General features: G+C 37.7%; 1 protein-coding gene across 6 annotated transcripts in view; it reads left to right on the top strand.

The window, feature by feature from the left end:
* Positions 1–20,986, top strand: part of Nktr (natural killer cell triggering receptor) — a 42,072-nt gene that overhangs the window by 8,679 nt on the left and 12,407 nt on the right. For 3 of the 6 annotated variants that reach the window (XM_004835094.3, XM_013072817.3, XM_087210663.1), the window contains exons 3-10: positions 5,190–5,264; positions 6,022–6,129; positions 6,751–6,795; positions 8,481–8,568; positions 17,442–17,471; positions 18,003–18,148; positions 19,015–19,237; positions 19,891–20,046. In XM_004835094.3, the coding sequence (XP_004835151.2) occupies positions 5,190–5,264; positions 6,022–6,129; positions 6,751–6,795; positions 8,481–8,568; positions 17,442–17,471; positions 18,003–18,148; positions 19,015–19,237; positions 19,891–20,046 (871 nt within the window). Of the gene's footprint in view, positions 1–5,189; positions 5,265–6,021; positions 6,130–6,750; positions 7,653–8,480; positions 8,569–17,441; positions 17,472–18,002; positions 18,149–19,014; positions 19,238–19,890; positions 20,047–20,986 lie in introns of those variants that run through there. The other 3 variants (XM_087210664.1, XM_087210662.1, XM_087210666.1) reach the window with 3 other exon arrangements.

The following is a 20,986-nucleotide window of genomic DNA, read 5'->3' as shown; positions in this document are numbered from 1 at the left end:
AGTAGTGTCACGTCTGTAGCTTTCCATACTTCAGAAAAGACCTACGTAGACAGGAAGGGATGAATACTGCAAAAGACTTGGATATTTTTAAATTTCAAAATAAAATGTTTGAAGGAGGAAAAGTATGTGTTTGTTTTTTCAAGTAACCTTCAGTATCCTTTTTTCAAGTTCCTCTAGTAGTATTTTTGGAGGGTTGCAATTAAGTTAAAATACTGCTCCTGTAAGGAAAATTGGGCATGTCTGTAATTTTGAGTCTTCCTGTCCAAGAACAAGGTAATTCTCCTTTTATTCAGATTGTTTTTAATGCTTCTCAGAGTTTTGTAGTTTTGTTTTAGTAGATCATGAACACAGGTTAAGTAGTAGACTGTTTTTTTCTTTTTGTGGCTGTTGAGAATATTTTATTCAATTATTCTCCTAGTTCTTGTTGGTCATAAGATAAACAACTTCAGTCTCTCTTAATATTTCAGGGGGTTCTTTTGAGTTTTCCATGTGCACATTTAATATCCTTCAAATAATAAAATGTTTTCCAATTTGTATAGCTCATAGCTACTTATATTGGCTAGAATTTCTAGAACAACATTATATAATAGTGATTCTAATGAGCACTTTCAACTTGTTTCTATTTTATTTTTAAATTTAATTTAATTTTAATTTTAATTTTTTTGAGGCAAGGTCTCCCTTTATAGTTCAGGCTGGCTCCGAACTCCCTGTGTAGCCCAGGCTGGCCTCCAACTCATGGTGATCCTCCTGCCTCAGCCTCCCAAGTGCTGGGATCACAGGCGTGCATCACCACGCCTGGGTTGTTTCTGTTTTTAATACAATTGATGCTGTAGTTGTATTTTACTTTAAACATAATGCTGATTGTTGGAGAAGATAAGAGTATATTTTATGTTAAAGGATGAATGTTGGATTTCATCAAATGCTCTTTTGCTTCTCTTACAGAATTTTATCTGGCTTTTCCTTCATTTCAATTACATTACTAGATTTCCTAATATAATTAATAGATTTCCTATATTAGTAGATTTCCTAATCTTTAGATATACTAATAGATTTCCTAATTTCCTAATAAATTTCCTAAGACTGGTATCTCTTTTAAAAATGAGGATAATATACTGAGTTTTAAAATTTTGTTTTATGTTATCTTTCTCAGGTTTTGCTTTATAAAATGTGTTGAGCTTTTCATCTTTTGCTATGCTCCAAAACAGTGATACCTTGGTGTTATTTAAAGATTAGAGAGAATTCATTTATGTCTGAAGAGTTAGAGTACCTAGCAGCTCTCTTTTAGTTGGTTACTTGATGGCATTTAGCTCCTTTCTGGGGTCTGCTTTTAGTCCTTATCACGAGGAATTATCATCTCTACTTTCTTACAGTTCTTTTCTCACATTTTGGCATTCCTCTTTTTATTTTCTTGAGTTGAGCGATTGATTTCCTGTGAAATACCTAGGGTTGTATGCAGTGATTGGGACACAGAAGTGTGGGACAGCTCTGCCGTCTGGCCACATTCCCTGATATCCTGGATCTTTGCTGTCCCATATCCTTGTCAGCTAGCTATAGAAGCCAATAAGTAAATTCTCTTTTGAATTTTGTGCTATCTGCAGAATACTTTAACTGGTTGCTGATTGACATCATGAAAAAAGCTGCATGTGGCCAAATAGCACGAGAGCTGTTTTGGTCCTGTGTTGCCTATCCCGTCCTGTGTTGCCTGTCCTGTCCTGTTTATGTTTTCTTGTTTCCTTTGTTGCCTGTATTTTACTGTGGGTTGCTTCCCTCCTACCAGAGTATGTTATTTAGTTCTGCGGGTAATTGCACGTTTAAGTGTGCCTACACCCTACTACTTGGATCTGTGTCAGCAAAGGCTACCTTTTGATTCTCACCAAGAGGTATGAGGATAGGTAGTTTTTGTCACCAGTTTGGCCTCCCCTGTTTTTTACTGATACTGTCATTTTTCACTGCCTTCTTCCCACTTACAGTATTTTTGCCTTGCAGGCATGACAGGTTCTTCGTGATGTGTTACTCAGTGAACGGCAGGGTTCAGTGCAGTGTGTGCAGTATGCTATCTTTAAAAAAGGGAAGGGCCAGGGATGTAGCTAAGTGGTGCCGTTGCCTGCCTCACAAGCGCAAGGTCCTCAGTTCAATCCGCAGTACCAAAAAAAGAGGGGGGGGGGAGTAAGACAATATCAGTATCTTCTTATGTATGAGAATAAACTGGAAAAGCACAGGGGAAGTTAGTGAACCTGAGTACCTGTCCTTAGGAATTGGAACTTCTTATTCTGTACCCTTTCCACTGTTTGATTTTTCAATCATTAGATACTGTAAGTATATTAAAATAGCAGAAAATTTTTGGAAAAGAAAATGTTTAGGTGTATAAAAATAGCAGAAAATGTTTACTATTATATAAATTTGTTTCCTAATACTTACAACATTTACCTTTTATTTACAGCCATAGTTACCATAGTTATTTAGGTTTAATCTGGCATTACAATGTATTCAGTGTCCAGGGCTTCAAATAGATCCATCAGGGTAAAAGCTGATTACTGTATTTTCTTTGCTAGGCATAAAATTTGTGGTTCATAGCGTATTATTCCTTTTAAGAAGGTAGTGCTCTGTTGTCTTTGGTTTCTCATGTAAGGTATCTGATGTTGGTCTTTTTATTTTTAAGGATTTGCATGTTCGTATTTTGAGATTAGGGTAGAAACCAGTTCCACATGTTGTCATTTTTATCTTTAGCTGTGTGTGTGTGTGTGTGTGTGTGTGTGTGTGTGTCCTCACTAAAAGCACAGTGCTAATGCTTACAGGAATCAGTTTCAGATTTACTGTTACAGAGCTGTATATTTATTAGAGTAGCAAGTAATTCTGTGGAAGAAATAGAAAAGAATATTATCAATAGTGTTAACTGATTCTAAAGAATTACTAAATGTCACTAAATTATAAGTAATGTTTGTTGAGTAACAAATTTTTCTTAGACCTTATTCATTCAGAACAGCTATTAAAGCCAGGTGTGGTGGTGCACACCTGTAATCCCAGGACTCAGGAGGCTGAAGCAGGAGGCTGCTGCAAGTTTGAGGCAAGCCTGGGCTACACAGTGAGTTCAAGGCCAGCCTGAATTACAGAGCAAGATCCTGTATTCTGAAAACAAACAAACCAGCTGTTAATTTGCAGAGAGACATTTTTAGCAGGGGTTCTTAGCTCATTCTGGGGTCCAGAAATCGCTAGTATTTATTGCTAGGAGTTGGGTTACTGTTACCATTAGCCAGAGGATCTTCCCTTCTGCACTTTCACTCTGGTCTTTTCCTTACTGTAACTACAGAGCTTTTCCTTTCAATGTGTTTCATAACTAGAGCTTATGCCTCTTGTCACTGAAAATAACTGCACTATTGCTGATTGAGTTTCTCCTTAAGGAATATATCTTAGAATATCTTCTGTTTTGAATTCACTATGTAGCTCAGGCTGGCCTTGAACTCGAGGCTATCCTCCTGCCTCAGCCTCTCAGGTACTGGGATTACAGGTGTGTACCACCACACCCACCAAAAGAGGACTGGGCACTGTTTTCTTTAAAGTAATGCAGTTTGGTGAAAAATGTTGAAAATCTATTGTTTGCTTTATTAATGAGCTAAGTTCAAGTTAATATTTGATGATACATATCCTGTAGCGTTCAGTTGCTGTGTTTAATTTACTTTGGGGCAATTAATACCAGGTTACCTCTTCACAGATAGAAGTTACAATATTTCTGTTTCTTCTTTTTGATAAATTTTGACCTTGCTTTTTGTTATTTTCATTTATTAATTATTATAGACATTCCTCATTTAATGACTGAATTGCATCCTGCAAGTAGTGGCTAACTGAATTGGCTGCTAAATGAGGAATTGTACATAAGTATGTATGTTACAGTATTCAGAACAAAAAAATGGTCAAAGGAAACTCCAACCTGATGACTTGGCTTTTATTTGCGTGACTCTTACATGTAGGGCTATAATGTGTAACAACATAAAAGTACTGTACTGTACATGTGATCAGCAGAACTTATGTACTGTGCCATGTAAGTCACCTGGAGGCTGCAGTGCCGCTCTCATTCCTCTCCAAACAGTCGCTTGCTACGTAGTCCAGGCTGGCTTCGAACTAAGGACCCTCTAGCCTCAACCTCCAGAGTGCTGGGATCACAGGTTTGCGCCACCAGATCTTGCCTTTTGTTTTTAAATTTTTCAAATTGCACATATATATATTCATATGTTTAAAAAGCAGGGCTGAGGATGTATCTCAGTCTCAGAGCCATGAGGCTCTGGTTCAGTTCTCAGCATTGCCAAAACAGACAAATTAGGAAAGCAGTGTTTTTTTGAGACAGTTTTGCTGTGTATTCCAGGCTGGGCTTGAACACACTGTGTAGCCCAGGATGGCCTTGAATTCACAGCAGTCCTCCTGCCTCAGCCTCTGGAGTGCTGGAATTATAGGGGTGTGCCACCATGCCCAGCAAGAAAGCAGTCTTAACCAGTGTCTTGAGTATTCATAGTTTAGCCTTCATTATGTCTGCTGAGCCTTATAGGGTTCATCTGTCCTTTCTAGGATTTTTTTCTTTTTTCCTGGTTGTGGCAGTTTTTTTTACCTTTCATGATGGAATTGAGGCCATATCAATTAAGCTGTATTTCTATGTGTTTTTTTATTTTGGTCTTAAACAGTGTCAGAAGAGACAAAACCTCTGCTCCATGCCTTGCCTCATGAAAGTCCATGAGAGAAATGTTGCCACCAAGTTAGAGGTGTATTACTGAGCTACATGCCAATCCGTTTTTTTGAGACAAGGTCTTAATGAGTGCTGAGGTTGGGCTCAGCCTGCACTTCCTGTGCTGCAGCCTCTGAAGGAGCAGGGCTTAGAGGTGTGTGCCATCAAGCCAGCTAGTGTCGGTTCTTTCCTTCTTTTTCTGCTCTCTCAGGGAATAGAGTAGTGTTAAGTGTGGATGTTGTAATTCGAGAAGTTGGCCCCAGACAGCTCCTGTATAAAGGGAAAGCTGAATACAGAAAAGCTTTTGTTTTTTCTCGGACTGATGAGAAGAGACTGTTGTTCCAGGATGTGATGTGCAGTCATTCCTGGAGGGGCCCAGCACCTTCCCATTTGTTCTCTTTATGTTTTCTTTCTCACATGTAACGTGTTATATTTCACCGTCTTGCTTATTGTTTTCCCTCAATGTGTTTTATTTCAGTTGGTCGCATTATGTTTCAGCTCTTCTCAGACATATGTCCAAAAACGTGTAAAAACTTCCTTTGCCTATGCTCAGGTAAGTGAATTTTGAAGTTATTTCCAACAAAAAGTTATGGCTTACAGTTTTACCTTGCTTTAACAGAGCAGGTATTTTCCTGGGGAAAAAAAAGGCGTCTGTGAACTGTTTTGGAACAAGAAATGTTATTTACCCTACCATATGAAATTAAGGAATCATCTCTGTAAAAGGAAAAAAAGGTCTTAAAAATGAAAAAATAGTAAGACTGCTTCATGTAATGGAGTCTTCTCTCTACATTGTAGTTTATAAAATAATAGACATTCAAAATTGCTTGGTCTTGGTAGAATTTTACAAATTTCAGTACTTTTAACAGATATAGCATCTGCATATTGCCCAAGAAATTTAGGCCTAGAAGGTGGAGAGGCAAAACAAATATTCATTATGCATAATTGGATTTGCATTCTAAATAAGTAGAAAAAATGGAGACAGGTTTAGTTTAAAATTAGACATAGCAGACTAATATTTTAAAGCCAATACTTAGATATTCATTACACCCGTCCCCCAGTTTTTGTTCCAGTTTCTGATTCTGTTCTTTAGAGAAGCAGCTATATCATCTGTAGCATGTACAGTCTATACCACAACATTCCACACTCTCATGCTACTTTGCTTTACTTCGGGGCGGGGGGGTGCGCGCGTGTGTGTGTGGGTGTTGATTGCCTTGCTCTCTGGTTTTTAGGTCTTGTACAGTGCCTAGCAATTAGAAAGTTCTTTCTATAAATGGATGGGTTTGTAGCTATATTTCTTTTTTTTCCCCCAGGGGAGAAAGGCCTTGGGAAAACAACTGGAAAGAAGTTATGTTATAAAGGTTCTACATTCCATCGTGTGGTTAAAAACTTTATGATTCAGGGTGGGGACTTCAGTGAAGGTAGAGCTAAAAGTTGTCTTCCTAATGATGCTCTGTCAGTGTCTTATTGTTACTGTTAATTGTAAATATCATGTCACAAAGTGATGTAAATATGTGGTCATTGCATAGTTGTTCAATGAATAAATGTTTAAGATCCAGAATGTATGAAAAGTAAAATACTATGACATTTTATTTTGCTTTCATATAATTTATTGTAGGATTATTATATAATTGCTTGATGAATTCCCTAACAATGAATGCCAGAGTTCTGTCCAGTTGCATTTATTCTAGAACTTTATTGGTGTGGTACTGCTTCAAATAAGTGGGCCAGGGAAATCATTTCTTTCTTGGTTCTTATTTTTTCACCATTCCCCTGCCCTCCCTTCAACCCCTCTACCCCTCCCTATTTAAAAGACTTTGTTTCCATTTTTTCATTTTCTCATGTGGGAAATCATTTTTTATAGTATTTATTGCAATATTTTAAAGATGAAGTTAATTGGGGACTCTTAGAATTATTATCGTCTGTAACAGTTGAAGGCTCAGTGTTTCCTTTTGCAAATTGAAACCATGAAAAATAATTTGTATGTATTAATTACTATATTTTTCATTTTCATTGTGACTTAATGTAACTCACATTTGCAGGTAATGGAAAAGGTGGAGAATCTATTTATGGTGGATATTTTAAAGGTAAGGCCTAGTATTTTATGGTCTTTTCTTTCAGTTCTGTTATTAAAGCAAGTTTGGTCATATACTCTTAATGAGAAGAAGTTTACTTATAGTTCACTTTTTGCATGAAACTAATGCTGCATGAAAATACTTTATTTGCATGAATTTGGGGATAAATTATATGTTATATGTAACTTTAAATTGACAAGATTAATTAAGGCTAACTTTATGGTTAAACATGACTTTCAGCATGGAGGTTAGGCAACTTTATACATGAAAACTCCTATCTTCCTGCCTAAAACTGTCAACATATTCTTTTGTTTATAGAGAATGTGGTCTTTTGCAAAATGAAAAGGTAAGAGAACAAAGCTCAGTAACACAAACTCCAATTCTGTTTCCTTGCACCCTTCCTAATGAATTTATGGACAGTCTGGGTCAGGTTGTGTCTGGATTTCTATATTGCTTGAAGACTTGGAAATGCTTTATGTTATTTCATATGTGCATCTGTATCTTTTTTCTTTTCCCAATGGGTTATTAGTTCTACATGAGGGAAAAGAATCTAGTTGTGTTTTTCCCCCTAAACAATATAATTTCTTTGAATAAAAGTTGGTATTTTCTCCTTTCTCAAAGGTTTGTATGTTTTCTTTTGTGTACCGGAACTATATGATTGTGTTTTATTCCTACAGTAGTAGCATTTGCATAAATCTAACTACTGCACATGCCCCAAAAAGCCTTAGAAAAGTCAGTTGCAGAGATTTATAATGGGATCAAATATTACTAGGTTTTAATGCTTAAAAAGCTTCAGTGTCATAATAGTCTTTTATATTTCCTTTGGGAGAAAATGGATTACTACTCTTTTTCAGAAGGCTGTTCCCAAGGTAATCATTTTTTAAAGTTTTCTATGTTTCTGTTTGTTTTAAATAAAGATTTGCTTGTATGAATATTAACAGAAAATTTAAGTTAATTTTAAGGATGTTTTTGCTGGAATTAAAATAATCTCCGAGTGATCTTTGTGACAATTTTTCCTTGAACTAGTAGGAAACAGCTGTTTAGCTGGTTATATTAGCATGTAGCGATTTGAACTTAATGCTGTAGCCCACTTTAATGGGGCTGTTCCCTGTGGCGATACTTTTGTGCCTTAAAATTGTAGTTTGCTCCTTAAATTTTATTTTTACAAAATTTTCTTCCTTGTGATCCCCAAGTTAATTTAGACATATCTCTAAAAGTTGATGTGTTTTCTGCTTTCATAGTCTGACTTCAGTTCAGTTTCATAATAAATTCACCAAATGAAAACAAACCACATAAGAGGAGTATCAGAGTCCATCCATGTGTAGTGGATTCAACAGACTAATTGAAAAATTAGCTTTTACTATAGGGGTTTTTCTAAAAATTCTTTGTAGTTTTTCCTGAAAGCTGATAGTTTATATATCATTTAATCAAAAAATGTTACTACTAAAAGTGACTATTCTAAGGCTATTTGTATAAAGTATTAAATACATGTTCTTTTCTTCAAGGCTTTAATTAGTATCTTTGGCCTTTTATGCTCTTGTAATTTGATTAGTTAAAACTTTTTTTTCTAAATATTTTCAAGTATCTATACTGACCAGAAGAGAAATTTCATCCTTTGCTTTCTATTTATTACTTAAACATTACTTTAGAAGTGGCTTATAATTGGAAACTGACAAATTTGTGTTTTCTTCAAACAGATGAAAACTTTATTCTCAAACATGACAGAGCGTTCCTTTTGTCAATGGCAAATCGAGGGAAACATACCAATGGTTCCCAGTTTTTCATGTGAGTAGGCGTAATTCAGAGTTAAGTTTTTCCTAAACAGAGAAGCGCTGTTCATAAGAAAGATGGTATAGTTGAACCAACTTTAGTGCTAAAATTTTATCAACTGGGTTTTTTTATTGTAATGTTATAGGGTGACTGGTAATCTCTTAACATCAGCATTGAGCATATATCCTGGATTTGAAGAATGGACAAAAAATATACAACTTGAAGATACGTAGTATTTTCAAAATATACTTTCATCATAAAAAGAAAAATTGACTTCAGCCCCTACCAAATTTGAGGGATTGGTTTATAAAACCTAGATTAAAATGTAAACTATTGAAGAACATTTAAAAATTGTTCATAGTAAAGGATCACATGGACCCTTGGGATGGAAAGAAGTTGGTGTGAGACCATTGTATACTTTTTCTTTCTTTCTCTTTGTTTACTGTTGTTCTTTGAGCCAATTTGGAAAGAAGTGCCATTTTCTGCTGTTGTATTGAAATAGGTAGTATTGAGCCAGCATTTTCAAAAACTCAAAACTTTGTTGGGCCAGGGATTTAGCTCAGTCATTCCGCAGCCTGCCTCGCAAGTGCAAGGTCCCAAGTTCAGTCCCTGGTATTTAAAAAAAACAAAAAACTTTGTAAGGTTTTTCTGCATAATTGAATTAACCTAGTGTTCTGTCATTTCTGCCAAAAGTTGTAATGAGATTATCACTCAGGAAACTTCAGACTGCTAAGTTTGCTGTGTAAAACAAATATTTTCACATGGTTGTACATGCATGCACAACTAAAACTTCTCATGTGAAAATTCTAAAAAAAAAACTTTTGGCATACTTCTAGTTATATTGTTATCTAAAGCTACTCCCAAATCTATTTGTATTACAGTCCCATCTATGAAATAAAGATAATTGTCCAGCAGGAGATTTGATGCTTTTGATGAGAAGTAAATCTCATTTGTGCTATATATGTTGGAGAAGTATTTTATTCATGATTTATCAGTAAAAGATTTCTTTGACATCTTTCTAAATGAGTAAACATGAATGGCGCTTCCCTGTCTTTAGAGGAGTAAATTGTTCATGTTTTATACATAAAAATAAAACAACCCGTGTCTTAAATTGGTCTGAAAAATAGATTTCCAACATGATCAGATAAAGTTCAGATAAGGGACATTCTGTTTGTAAGAATATCCTAAAAATGGAAAGTTATAAGAAATGATTGTGCTTGGAGCTACACAGGAAAAAGCCCAAGGCGGTTGTTCCCATCTCTTGATTCTTAGATTATTAGTTATCAGACCTTTTTGCTGGGCCAGTAAAAAGTAGAGAGAAGTATTTTTAAAACTTTTCATGGTGACTTTATGTAGTAGCTGTTTACTCTTGAGGTTTCCCATTTCCATTTTTAAGCTTATCTGAACTGTAAACACGAAAAACTAATGATTCATTGGTCAAGAAGCTACCATCTGAGGGCTCTAAAGTTTCTTTTAGATTTCCTTTTTTTGTTGTTTTTTTGTTTTTTGGTACTGGGGATCGAACTCGGGTCCTTGCGCTTGCACAGCAGGCGGCGAAACCACTGAGCTAAATCCCCGGCCCCTAGATTTCCTTTTTTATGTCATTACATTCAAAATTTGATTTATCAGGTAGCAGCAGCTTCATGCCATTATTGCATACAGATTAGCTTGTTTGTAAAATGGTAAGAGTTAAAACTGGTACTTTTACGTACATGAATTAAAATCTAGTATAGAGGTACCTCAGGAAATTTAGAGTATTATTGTTTTTACGTTACTTAGTATTTAAGTCTTTTCTATGAATGTTTAATAAAGGTCATCGTTGCTTTCTACATAGCCTAATTTTACATTAGACTACTTGTTTTCTTTTGTTTTAGTTTTTTGAGATTTGATCTAAGTTGCCCAGGCTGACCTCAGACTGGTGATCCTTCTGCTTTAGCTTTCTGAGTAGCTGTGTGTGCCACTACTTTTTGAAGAATGTCAAATGAAAATTTTAACATCAGTGTGTTAGGATTTAAAATTTTAAACTTGTTTTCATTATTAACTGTAGGTAGCACTAAGATTGGTATGAGCTTGTGATCAAAAGAAATTTTCTACTTTCAGTTTGGTCAAAATTTAGTTTGAAGTTTACTTTTAGAAAGAAATTTGCAGTTAAAAAAGCAATCTTGGAAATAATTGTTTTGATAATTCTCACCTCTTTTTTAAAAGAAATTTTTGTGTCTGTGTGCTGTCTTTGTGCTGGCTAAAAGTACCAATTCCCATGCTTTGCATGGTAAAATCAAATTGATACATTACTGAACAAAATGTATCCTTGCTTTCATTGAAAGGATGGGTTAAAGGAAGATGTGACCCATAAAAGGAAAATCTTTGAAAGTCTCTTGCAAGCCCAAACCCTTTTGGAGCTGGAAGAAGAATGCTCTGTGTTTAGGTCCTGCCTCTAATTGCAGGTATTAGTGGTGACTGTCACAGCACTGATTCCCAGGGGTAGCGCCTACCTGCATGCTTCCTGTTGCCACAGCTCCTCAGGTGCCCTGTGAGCAGCAGTTCTGAAAAAGATAGGATTAAGGATGGATGGTAAAATAAAAGAACTGCCTTTATAGTTCCTGCTTTATAGATTCATCAGGACTTTTAATACATCTTTCTTTTTGCAATGTTGCACTTGTAGTTTAAGTTATAAATCTGTTACTCTGTAGTTCCCAAGGACTATTTGGTGCTATTAGTGTGGGTGTTTTGCAACACATTGCTGAAGGATTCCTGTGCTTTGGGCATTGTTTTACTTACTTTCCTAAGGCATATGTCATTTTTATTAAGCATAGTTTTACATTATTACTCTGTTTGCTGGAATAAACGTATGTATGATGAAAATCAGATTTTCTTCTATAAAGCTGTTGATAATTTTTACCATAACTAATCACATCTACCACTACATTAGTCATAATGATTTTGTTTCAGGAGCATCTGTACAAGAAAATTGATGCTTTTTGGAATGGTAACTGCCCAAGAAACGTGAAAGAATTGAGAGATGGTACTGTCCCCCTGAGTCATGGAGGAGACAAGTGTGTGTTCAAATCGAAGCATTTTTGAAGGCATTCTAGGGCTTGGGACCAAAGTTACCAAGTTAACTCATTTAGTATTTACTCATTTAGTTCTTTTTATTATTACTAATTTTTTAGGTCAAAGATTAGGAAGAAACCACAATAAAAGCTATAGGGAAGGAGGGCTGGGGATTTGGCTCAGTGGTTTCACCGCCTGCTGCCCAAGCACAAGGACCAGAGTTCGATCCCTGGTACCAAAAAAAAAAACAAACGCTATAGGGAAGGAGATGTACCTCAGTGGTAGAGTGCTTGCCCAGTATGCACAAGGTCCTGGGTTTGATCCCCCAGCATGGCAAAAATAAAAGAGCTCTAGACATACAGTTTTATTAGAGTGGAAAGAGATTTAGAGATCATGTTGGACATGCTTTTAGTTCCCTGAATGATGCTAAATAAGGAAGAAAACCGATGTAAAGACCAGATTATACAAACTTTACTCATAATCTGGAAGAAACTGATGCTTAGGAAGAGAATGCTGCACAAGATAAACTGAATAATTAGCCACTCTGCTCTGAATTTATTTTTGTTAAGTATTGAAAGTAGCAAGGATTTTGCTGGAAATTATAATGCCACTTGGGAAAACTTTTTTCCTTTTCTGCTATTAGTAGCAGTAATTCTGATTCTAGTTTTTATTGTTTTTATATATATTTATTAAAAAGATGAAAATACTACATAAAGTAGTAATTAGGAAGATCAGGTAGATCCTTTACAGCCTTTGTTATTAATAGCTCTTCTGGACTAGGACACTAAACTGGCTTTCAAGAAGCCATGGTTTTAGTTGTATTTCCTTTGTACCTTGAGTTAGTTTTGTCTTTCTTGTTTAGAAAGTATCTATTCTTTCTTGTAAAGATAAACTAAACGTTTCGCTGTGAAAATATGGTCACAGAAGGAATGATTCCTATGCAGACATTGTCCTCCCTACAGGACATGCTGCCCGTGGGCTGATTGTCACCAGTGTGAGAGGCGCCTCACAGAGGGCAGTGGCTCTCAGAACAGGAGCTGTGGGGCCTCATTTACAGCTGTGGAGTAGAAGCCCACAAAGCTTTGGAGGACAATCCTTGTCATGGCTACTGGCGTGGTCACAATAACCTACACACCTGTAGTCTCAGCACTTAGGAGACAGGTAGGAGGACCACAAGTTCTAGGCCAGCCTAGGCTATATACAAAGACCCTGTCACAAACAAAAACATTTTTTGATAGGGGCGTCGTACTGGGGATTAAGCCCAGGGTCTTGTGCTGGCTGAGCACATACTCGACACTGTGCTGTATTCCAGCCCGGTGTCATATTTTAGCAGTCATAAACATGGCCAAGGGAGGAGTGAGGACATGTGACATTGGAGAGTTATCTTACATCACTGAGGAGTTAGACTTGCAAGTGGCTGCACAGATGGATGAGTAGAGTGCTCATCCTGCAGAGTAGCAGAGAAGGCAATGTTTGAAGGGCTGTGTGAAGCTGTGTTGACATGGGAGACAGCAGAAGTAGATTTGGGATAGAAATGCTTTTTCCACCCACATTCATAAATTGTGTGTGTGAGAGGAAATGCTAGTAAGTATTAATAACCTGAGGAATTTTAGCTTTTTCATTCCCCCTTTTTTGGAGGGGGTGGTAAAAACCTTCATATGTTAATTTCGGGATTTTTTTCATGAGCAGACATGTTTGTGACAGTCAACCTTAAGCAGTCTCTCTGAGTATCCTGTCATCCCTAACATCCAAGCTTAATGTTACCTGGTGCTTATGTGACATGGTGTTAGCAATATGGGAGAAACTTTCTGGTGACATTCGGCTGTTCTTTGTGGATGGAGTACATAAGTAGAGCATGTGAGAAGCTGAGTGAGTTTCCAATTGCTCCAATGGAAGCTGTGCCATTGTGTACAATTTGGTGCCCCTTCCTTGACAGTAGTGTGGTTTTAACACTCAAAAGAATTGCATGTCAAAGACCGAGTTAGACAGAAGCAGGTTATCTTTAGTTCCTTCTTTTTACTATGTTACACTAGAGTACTTTTTTACATTTATTGAAAACTTCATTCAACCATATTTCTTTTTTGACATCCATGTATCATTGCCTTTATAAGAAGTTAATGGTTATTTTTTAATATTTTAAGATTTAATATGTCCAAAACCCTTATCAGACATTTTGTTTATGCCGCAGTAGGGCTTCTGGTCTTGAGTAGTAACGTATATGTTGAAGATTTAATCAGTTAAAAGTGATCAGACAGTGTATGGTCTTTGTGTGTTTTGTTTTGTTTTTTGGTACCAGGGATCAAACTCGGGACCTTGCGCTTTCGAGGCAGGTGCTGGAACCACTGAGCTAAATCCCCGGCCCAATGGATGGTCTTTGAAGAAAAAAATCTTTATAATGGGGAAAATCAGATTAGATAGGAAAAGAAAATACAATGGCCAAGTTTTGACAGCACACTCATACTTTCATTTCTCTTGCCTTTTTATCCTCTGAGAAGAACCCTCAAATTCCCGTTACACTGCTTTATTATTCCATTATTATTATGTGTCGTGACTGCAAACTTCAGAGTATGTATTACAGGCGTGAGCAGTAACTGCGGCCCAGACCTTTGCTCATTAACTCCTGAAAGTGGTCTTTTCATGTGTGGTTAAAACAAGGCTTCAAATGTGGAAGTACGAAAGGTTCTTTAACTGTGTGAAGGGAATTACTAAGGAGTTCCTTGGAATTTTGTTTTGAATTATCTTAACTCAGTCTCTTTCCATTGAAGGTTTTACTTTTGACTGGCAGAGCTGTAACTGCTCCTGGGCACTCAGATTTTGATGTTAGTCTTCTTAGCTGGTTTCTGGGATTGGCGAAAGGAAGTGTGGTGTTTTGTTACTCGCTTTTATTGGCGTCCTGTGTTAGAACATTAAAGAGTCCTGCTTCAGCTACAATAAGGCTTTTCTTGAGCATATTTCATCTTTACATAAGTATCTTTTGTGAAAGAAAATTTAGAGCCCTCCATTTTAAAAAGCTTTTTCACTTTGCATAAAACTAAAATATTTAATTTCAAAGTTATATTGATATTAAAACATAGATTCAGTCTTGTCTTAAAAGTGTATTACAATTTATTTCTTGCCATTTTTGTGTAAAATTTACAGAAAGAGTGTTACACCGTGCGCTCCAAAGGTAATGTCTCATTACTCTAAGGCTCTTTTTCTTTCTTTGCCTCTATCTCTTTAATTCTGTCGTTACAATGCATTGAAACATTTTAAGAAAAATAATTTTCTGCTTGTTCTGTATAGCAACAATACTCGTATAGCAAGTGTGTTTTATTGTCGTAGTTAATCCTGAGAAGTGTATCTAAATTCCAGTGGCTTGTTTACAGTAAATTTCTTTCTACACTCCTCTGTTGGGAGACTGGTATTATATTTTATATTATGGCTTTAGATTTTATTGCAGTGTGGAACTAGTAATTTCTGCATAAGGCCAAGAACTTCTCTGCTCATAATATAAAAAATTGAGATTGCTCTTTGGAATAACAGTAACCCTTTTCAGTTTCTAGGATTTACAAGGTTTAAGTGAATCCTTGCTCATGTGTTTTTAAAGTAGATTCAGGAGGAAACTAGAAAATTGGTATCTCTAAGTGATGGGAAAATAAAAATGTGTAAATGTTGAAAGAGTTTAATTTAGAATGTTGCTTGGCCATCTCCCCCTTGGGTACCTTTTAGTGCGTGAGTATAATGTGCCTTGCAAGAGACCTTGGCCTTCTTAGTCCTCTTTCCCCGATGTCTGGCATTGCAGCGCGGTTCTTTACAGAGCTGCAAGTTTTGCAAGAGGAGTCACACATCCGAGAGTGCGTGAGCTCTCCTTGCCCAGTTTAGTCATGACATTGAGCAAACTGACCCCTGCCCTTTTGTTACCCGCTTTTTGTAATTTTGCTGATGCCCTTTGTTTATCCATGTAGACTGTCAGCCCTGGACCAGTAAGCCTGCTTTACATTGGGATTTCCACTCCCAGAGGGCTTCTTCTCAAATATTTTCAGGATTCCTAATATGTACTCTAACTCACTTGAAATACTACTTCATATTTCTGTATCCTGAATACAAATGCAAGTTAGTTATTCACGTCCATTTGGGCAGTCTGGGCAGGTGAAAGAAAGAGTTGGTTCTTTCTTCATTTTCTTTACTCCTACAATCAAGTTTTCATTTGAATTAAAAATAAAACTTGGGGCTGGAGGTGTGGCCCAGTGAGGTTCGCGTGTAAGCTTTTCCTGGTACCAGACCCTGTATGTAGGGCTGAGAGAAGAGGGCTGGAGGCAAGTGGACCTGAGCAGACCACCACTCCTGTGTCCACTTGTGTTTGACACTGATTTCCTTATACAGTGGGAAGTTTCTACCTTTTTAAATGCACTCTTTACATCTTTTGTACAGTGGGATCTATGTCTAGCTTATGTACTGGTTCCTTCTTATTTTCAGTATGCTTTGGTAAAGTTTTTAAATTATGGGAAGCATGTTTTTTTCTTTTGGTACTGGGGATCAAACTTGGGACCTTGTGCTTTCAAGGCAGGCAGCGGAACCACTGAGCTAAATCCCCGGCCCCGTTTCTATTTTTAAATTGCTGTCCAAAGTGCTTTCTGGATGCCAGTTTAATGGTTTAAGCATTGGTGGGCACCAGTTCGCTAGATGTTTTTTTTTTTCTTTTTCTTCTTTCTTTTTGCTGCCTGTTTAAATTTTTATAGTTACACTGGCTTCTACGGCATATTTAAGATTTGTGGTGTTAAAACTCAAGATTTTCTTCAAATTTCTGAATCTTAAGTTGACATTTTAATTTTTTAAATTAAATACTATAGTTGTCTTACAGAACTGAATATTCTTAATGTAAGTATAAGCATTACAATTTTGGAATGGTAAAGATTTTTAGTATTGTTGTGGAGGTTCAAGTTGTGTTTTGTTGACATACATGTCTTAGAATTACCTTAAAACGAGCATAAAAAGATAATGGGAGCTTCTGGTACAATTTACTGCTTGAACATGGCCTGATATCCAGTGGCCTTTTCTCTCTCTGAAACATCTACTTTTCATTCCTGTAAACTGAGATGCTTGTGTTATGTAATTCTCCTTATCTGCTTTTGGAGTTTTACACTGCTGTTCACATAGTATGAAGATCTGTGAGCATGCTATGGGAAAAACCAGATGGGGTTCAAAGTATGTTAATCAGATGTGCCCCGTAGACTTCCCAAGAGTGATGCTCTGGCAGTTTGTGACTAGTGGCTGAATTTTGCTTTGGGTGAAAGAAGAGGAGCGGGAAGTTCTGGGAACAGGATTGTAGAGGCCTGGCTTCATCTGCCTGCCTAAAAGCTGCAGGCAGACCCAGTGTGAAAAGGGACAGAAGAGAACTCATGCAGTGTACGAGCAAATAGCCAGCGCAGTTCCCTTTCCATGGCACAAGTGACAGATGGGCTTTCCTTGTTTATGCTGATAAAGTCTGAGATTTTTTACATGTAATTTTAGATTTGAGAGTAACTTAAATGCATATTTGTTGTATATCTATGGCTATAATGGAAATAAAAACTACTTTATGTATTGTTTATGCATATTGTCTAATAGAGATGATTTTGTAATTCATTATAATCTTGATTTTAAGAAATCAGTAAAATGGCTACTATTGCTATTTTGGGGGTCTTTAATTTTATTTTTGGGGGGGGTCTTTAATTTTAGATGTATGTTGTGTTTAACTTTTTCCCTGTCTTTTTATCTTTACTTTTTTGTCCTCCACATGCTGTGGTTAAACCCTTGCACTTTCTTCACCAAAACACGGCGTGTTTGACCTCATCTTTGTATTGATGTTTATTACACAGCACTACAAAACCTGCTCCACACCTGGATGGGTAAGAGCTACATTCTTCTTATCTAGGGGAGCTGTTAGGGTGACCAGCTCTAGAGACTGATTGACCATGGGTAAACCTTCAGCCAGTTACTCTTGCTGATGCCTGGGTTAATCTCGTGGCCACACTCTTCCTGGAGGGTCACAAGTGAGATAGCTTTGAGATCCTGGGGATCTGATGTCACTTTTTAGGGTCTCCATCTGTGGCCATGGGTGAGCTTCCCAGCTACACAGTCCTGAGTGTAGCTATAAAGGCAGTTTTTCACTACAAGTGCAGCCTGTTTTCAGACTCCTAACTGTAAATGGTTAAGAAACATTGTTAGAAGGCAAAAAGCTGAGACCGGTTTGATTGGGGCCCAAATGTTTGCTTGTGTGAAACAGATTTCAAGTTTGTTATTTCCTTCCAGTTGTTTCATACATCAGGCACTTTGGTTTTATATTCAGGTCTGTGGCCATGTCGTTTATAACGGTTGTCTGAGATACTATTCGTAGCTTAATTATCAAGCCACTTCTTCCTGAATTTATATTGTGGCAGGGTACATGTTGTCTTTGGACTGGTTATCTCTGGTTTTGAAGTAATCGAGCAGATAGAAAATCTGAAAACTGATGCCGCAAGCAGACCTTATGCAGATGTGCGAGTTATTGACTGCGGGGTGCTTGCCACAAAATCAACAAAAGATGGTAAGACCTTGTTGAGGGTGGAGGAAACTAGGGTTGAGGTAAAGCCTTGTTGGAGACTGTAAAAATACCTCCTCAGTTGCAGTGGTGGAAGAAAGGCCATGGGTGGTGTAAAGATAGCTCTTCATGTCCCTGCTTCACAGCCCACCTCCAGTCAGTCGGCAGATCTTGTACCGTCCCTCCTCCCACTGCTTCCCCTTGCTGCCAGCCTAAGCTCTGCCACCAGGGTCTCAGGCCTTGATTATGCAGTGGCCTCGTGACTGTTCACCTTGCCTCCATCTCCTTGCTCTTCTCTGCTCTTTTCTCGGGCCAGTATCTCACCTGGTCCCTTGCTTATGTCTGGGGTTTGCACTTAGCAGTAACCAGCTGGTCCCTGGTCTTTTCATCTTGCGTACAAGGAAGCTCCCTTCTTAGCCAGAGCTGCGGTCTTTATGGGGCCTAGCAGGCCCTGGGTGATCGAGCTCCCAACCCTTTCCCCTCCAGTGCCTCCCAGCATGGCGACCTTGTAGCACTCTTCTCTCCCTCTAGAACTCTTATCTCTAAGCATCGGCACTACTCCTCCTCCTCCAGGGATGTGGCAGATACTGCCTTAAACTACTCTACTCCCCTGCTCCCTCTGCATTGGTCTTACTGATTTACTTTTCTGTGGTAGCATTTATCATTTGTCATCTCACATAGTTATTTATTTTCCTATTATCTGACCCGTTTAGAATACAGGCTTTCTGCAGTTTTGCAAACAGTAGTTTTCTCAACTTGCAAAGTTTATTTAAATTTCATCTTTAGTTTGCTGTACATCAAGCCATAAAGTTTAGTCTGAAATGCAAGCACTGGAATTTAATACTAATACTTTTGTTAATATTTATTAAAAGTTTTTGAAAAAAAGGGGAAGAAACCAACACATTCAGAAGACTCAGATTCCTCTTCCAGTTCCTCTTCCTCTTCAGAATCATCTTCAGAAAGTGAAATTGAACATCAGAAAAATAGGAGAAGGAAACATAAGAGGAGGCCCAAAGCTAAACATTCTAAGAGGAGACGAAAGGAAGCAAGCAGTTCAGAAGAGCCAAGGAGTAAACACACTGTGAGCCCCAAAGGGTGAGTGCAAAACCCTGAGGCCACCTTCCCTCACTCACACAAACACCCCTGTGCCTATGCCAGGGATGGAGCTCAGTGGTGCCAGCGCAAGGACCCGAGCTTGATCACCTGTACCAAGAAAGAAAAAGTACATATTCAGAACTTCAGCTTTTGAGCTGGGGATTTAGCTCAGTGGTTCCCCGCCTGCCTCGCAAGCGCAAGGTCCTGAGTTCAATCCCTGGGACCAAGAAAAAAAAAATTAAAAACAAACAAACACTCCCCTACACACACACACACACACACACCCTAGGATGGGAGAAGTGTGTATGATTCTAGCAACTGTTTTGTTACCTACGGCTTACAAGGCTGGATTTTTGCACCTTATCCAAACTGAAATTTTGCAAATGTAGGAGTAGCATAGACATTTCATATCAAAGATCTGTTTGTTTTTAGGTGAAAATAATCTCTGAAACTTGAAAAGTTAGGATCATTTGACAATTTAGTTCTCTGGGCTGATTTTTTTTGTTCTCTGTGAGAAAATTATGAAACTCTTTGGTTGAGACTTGTAAGCTATCAGTAGTTTTGGTGTTATTTTATTGTCGAGTTTTATATGCTTTAATTATGTTGAAGCACAAACAGCAGTACAGATCCTAATTGCTGTTTTCTTTCAAAAGTCACTCTGAGAGGAGCGATACCAATGAAGACAGACCAGTGGATTCAAATGCTAAAAGGGAAAAGCCTGTTGTCCGTCCAGAAGAGATTCCGCCCGTGCCTGAGAATCGATTTTTACTGAGGAGAGATATGCCTGTTGTCCCAGTGGAGCCTGAGCCGTAAGTAGGATGAGGACTCTGTGCTTTTATTTCTCTAGTAGAAACTTGTCAGTTCATTGCCATTTCGTATTCATTTATCGGACAAGGCCTGTGTTCAGAGCACTCTGTAGGAGACACCAGATACCCTGTAGGATTCACATTTGACTACAGTAGTAGGGAAAGGAGGCAGATAAGTTGGTCAGGTGAGAGGTTCTTTCTGGAGGTCATAGGCCTTTCATGAAAGCACTGAGCTTTTGGTTATCAGAATAGAGGACTACTTGAACTTTTGGAATCCAAGTGAGGGATGAAACGTGTTAATTGCCTGGTGATGGGAGATACTTAGTATCATAAATGTTACTAGAGTTAACTTGCTCAGTGAAACTTCTCTGCTTTGTAAAAGCTAGTGTGTGGCTTTAGATTTGGTCTCAAAAAATACTGTTTAGCTGCTCACAGTTGTACTTGCCTATAATCCCAGCTACCGGAAAGGCTGAGGCAGCAGGATCATAACTTCAGTGATTCAGTGCCACCCTGGGTGACTACTTAACATTATCCTGTCTCAAGATAATTTTTTCTTTTTTTGGAGTGTAGTGGTGGTAATGGAGTTTGAACCCTGGGCTTTTGTATTGAGGTGCATTCCCCCACCCATTTTTAAAAAAAAATTTTGAAATAAGATCTCACTAAGTTGTCTAGGCTGGGCTGAAACTGAAACATACCCCTAGCTTTCCACAAATGTTTTATCAAGATGTAAAGTATAATACAAGCTGAGTATCAACTTTTCAATACAGGTCTACTAATAAGAAAAATGGAATTCCATTTAACTTTTCTTAGACTTCAGAGTTTGTATTCTCTCATAAAACATGTTGATACTGTTTGTCTGATAATGCTGCCCTGCCGTGTGATTTCACGGCCTTCATCTCTGAAGCTTTACTCCCGTGTGGACAGGTGATGTGAGTAGCACTCG

This window comes from Heterocephalus glaber, unplaced genomic scaffold (genome assembly GCF_053883595.1).
Source record: "Heterocephalus glaber isolate CG9 unplaced genomic scaffold, H.glaber_assembly_v1.0 deba00001175, whole genome shotgun sequence".
Taxonomy (NCBI): domain Eukaryota; kingdom Metazoa; phylum Chordata; class Mammalia; order Rodentia; family Bathyergidae; genus Heterocephalus; species Heterocephalus glaber.
The sequence above is the reverse complement of the archived record's forward strand: the minus strand, read 5'-3'. Positions and strand labels throughout refer to the sequence as shown.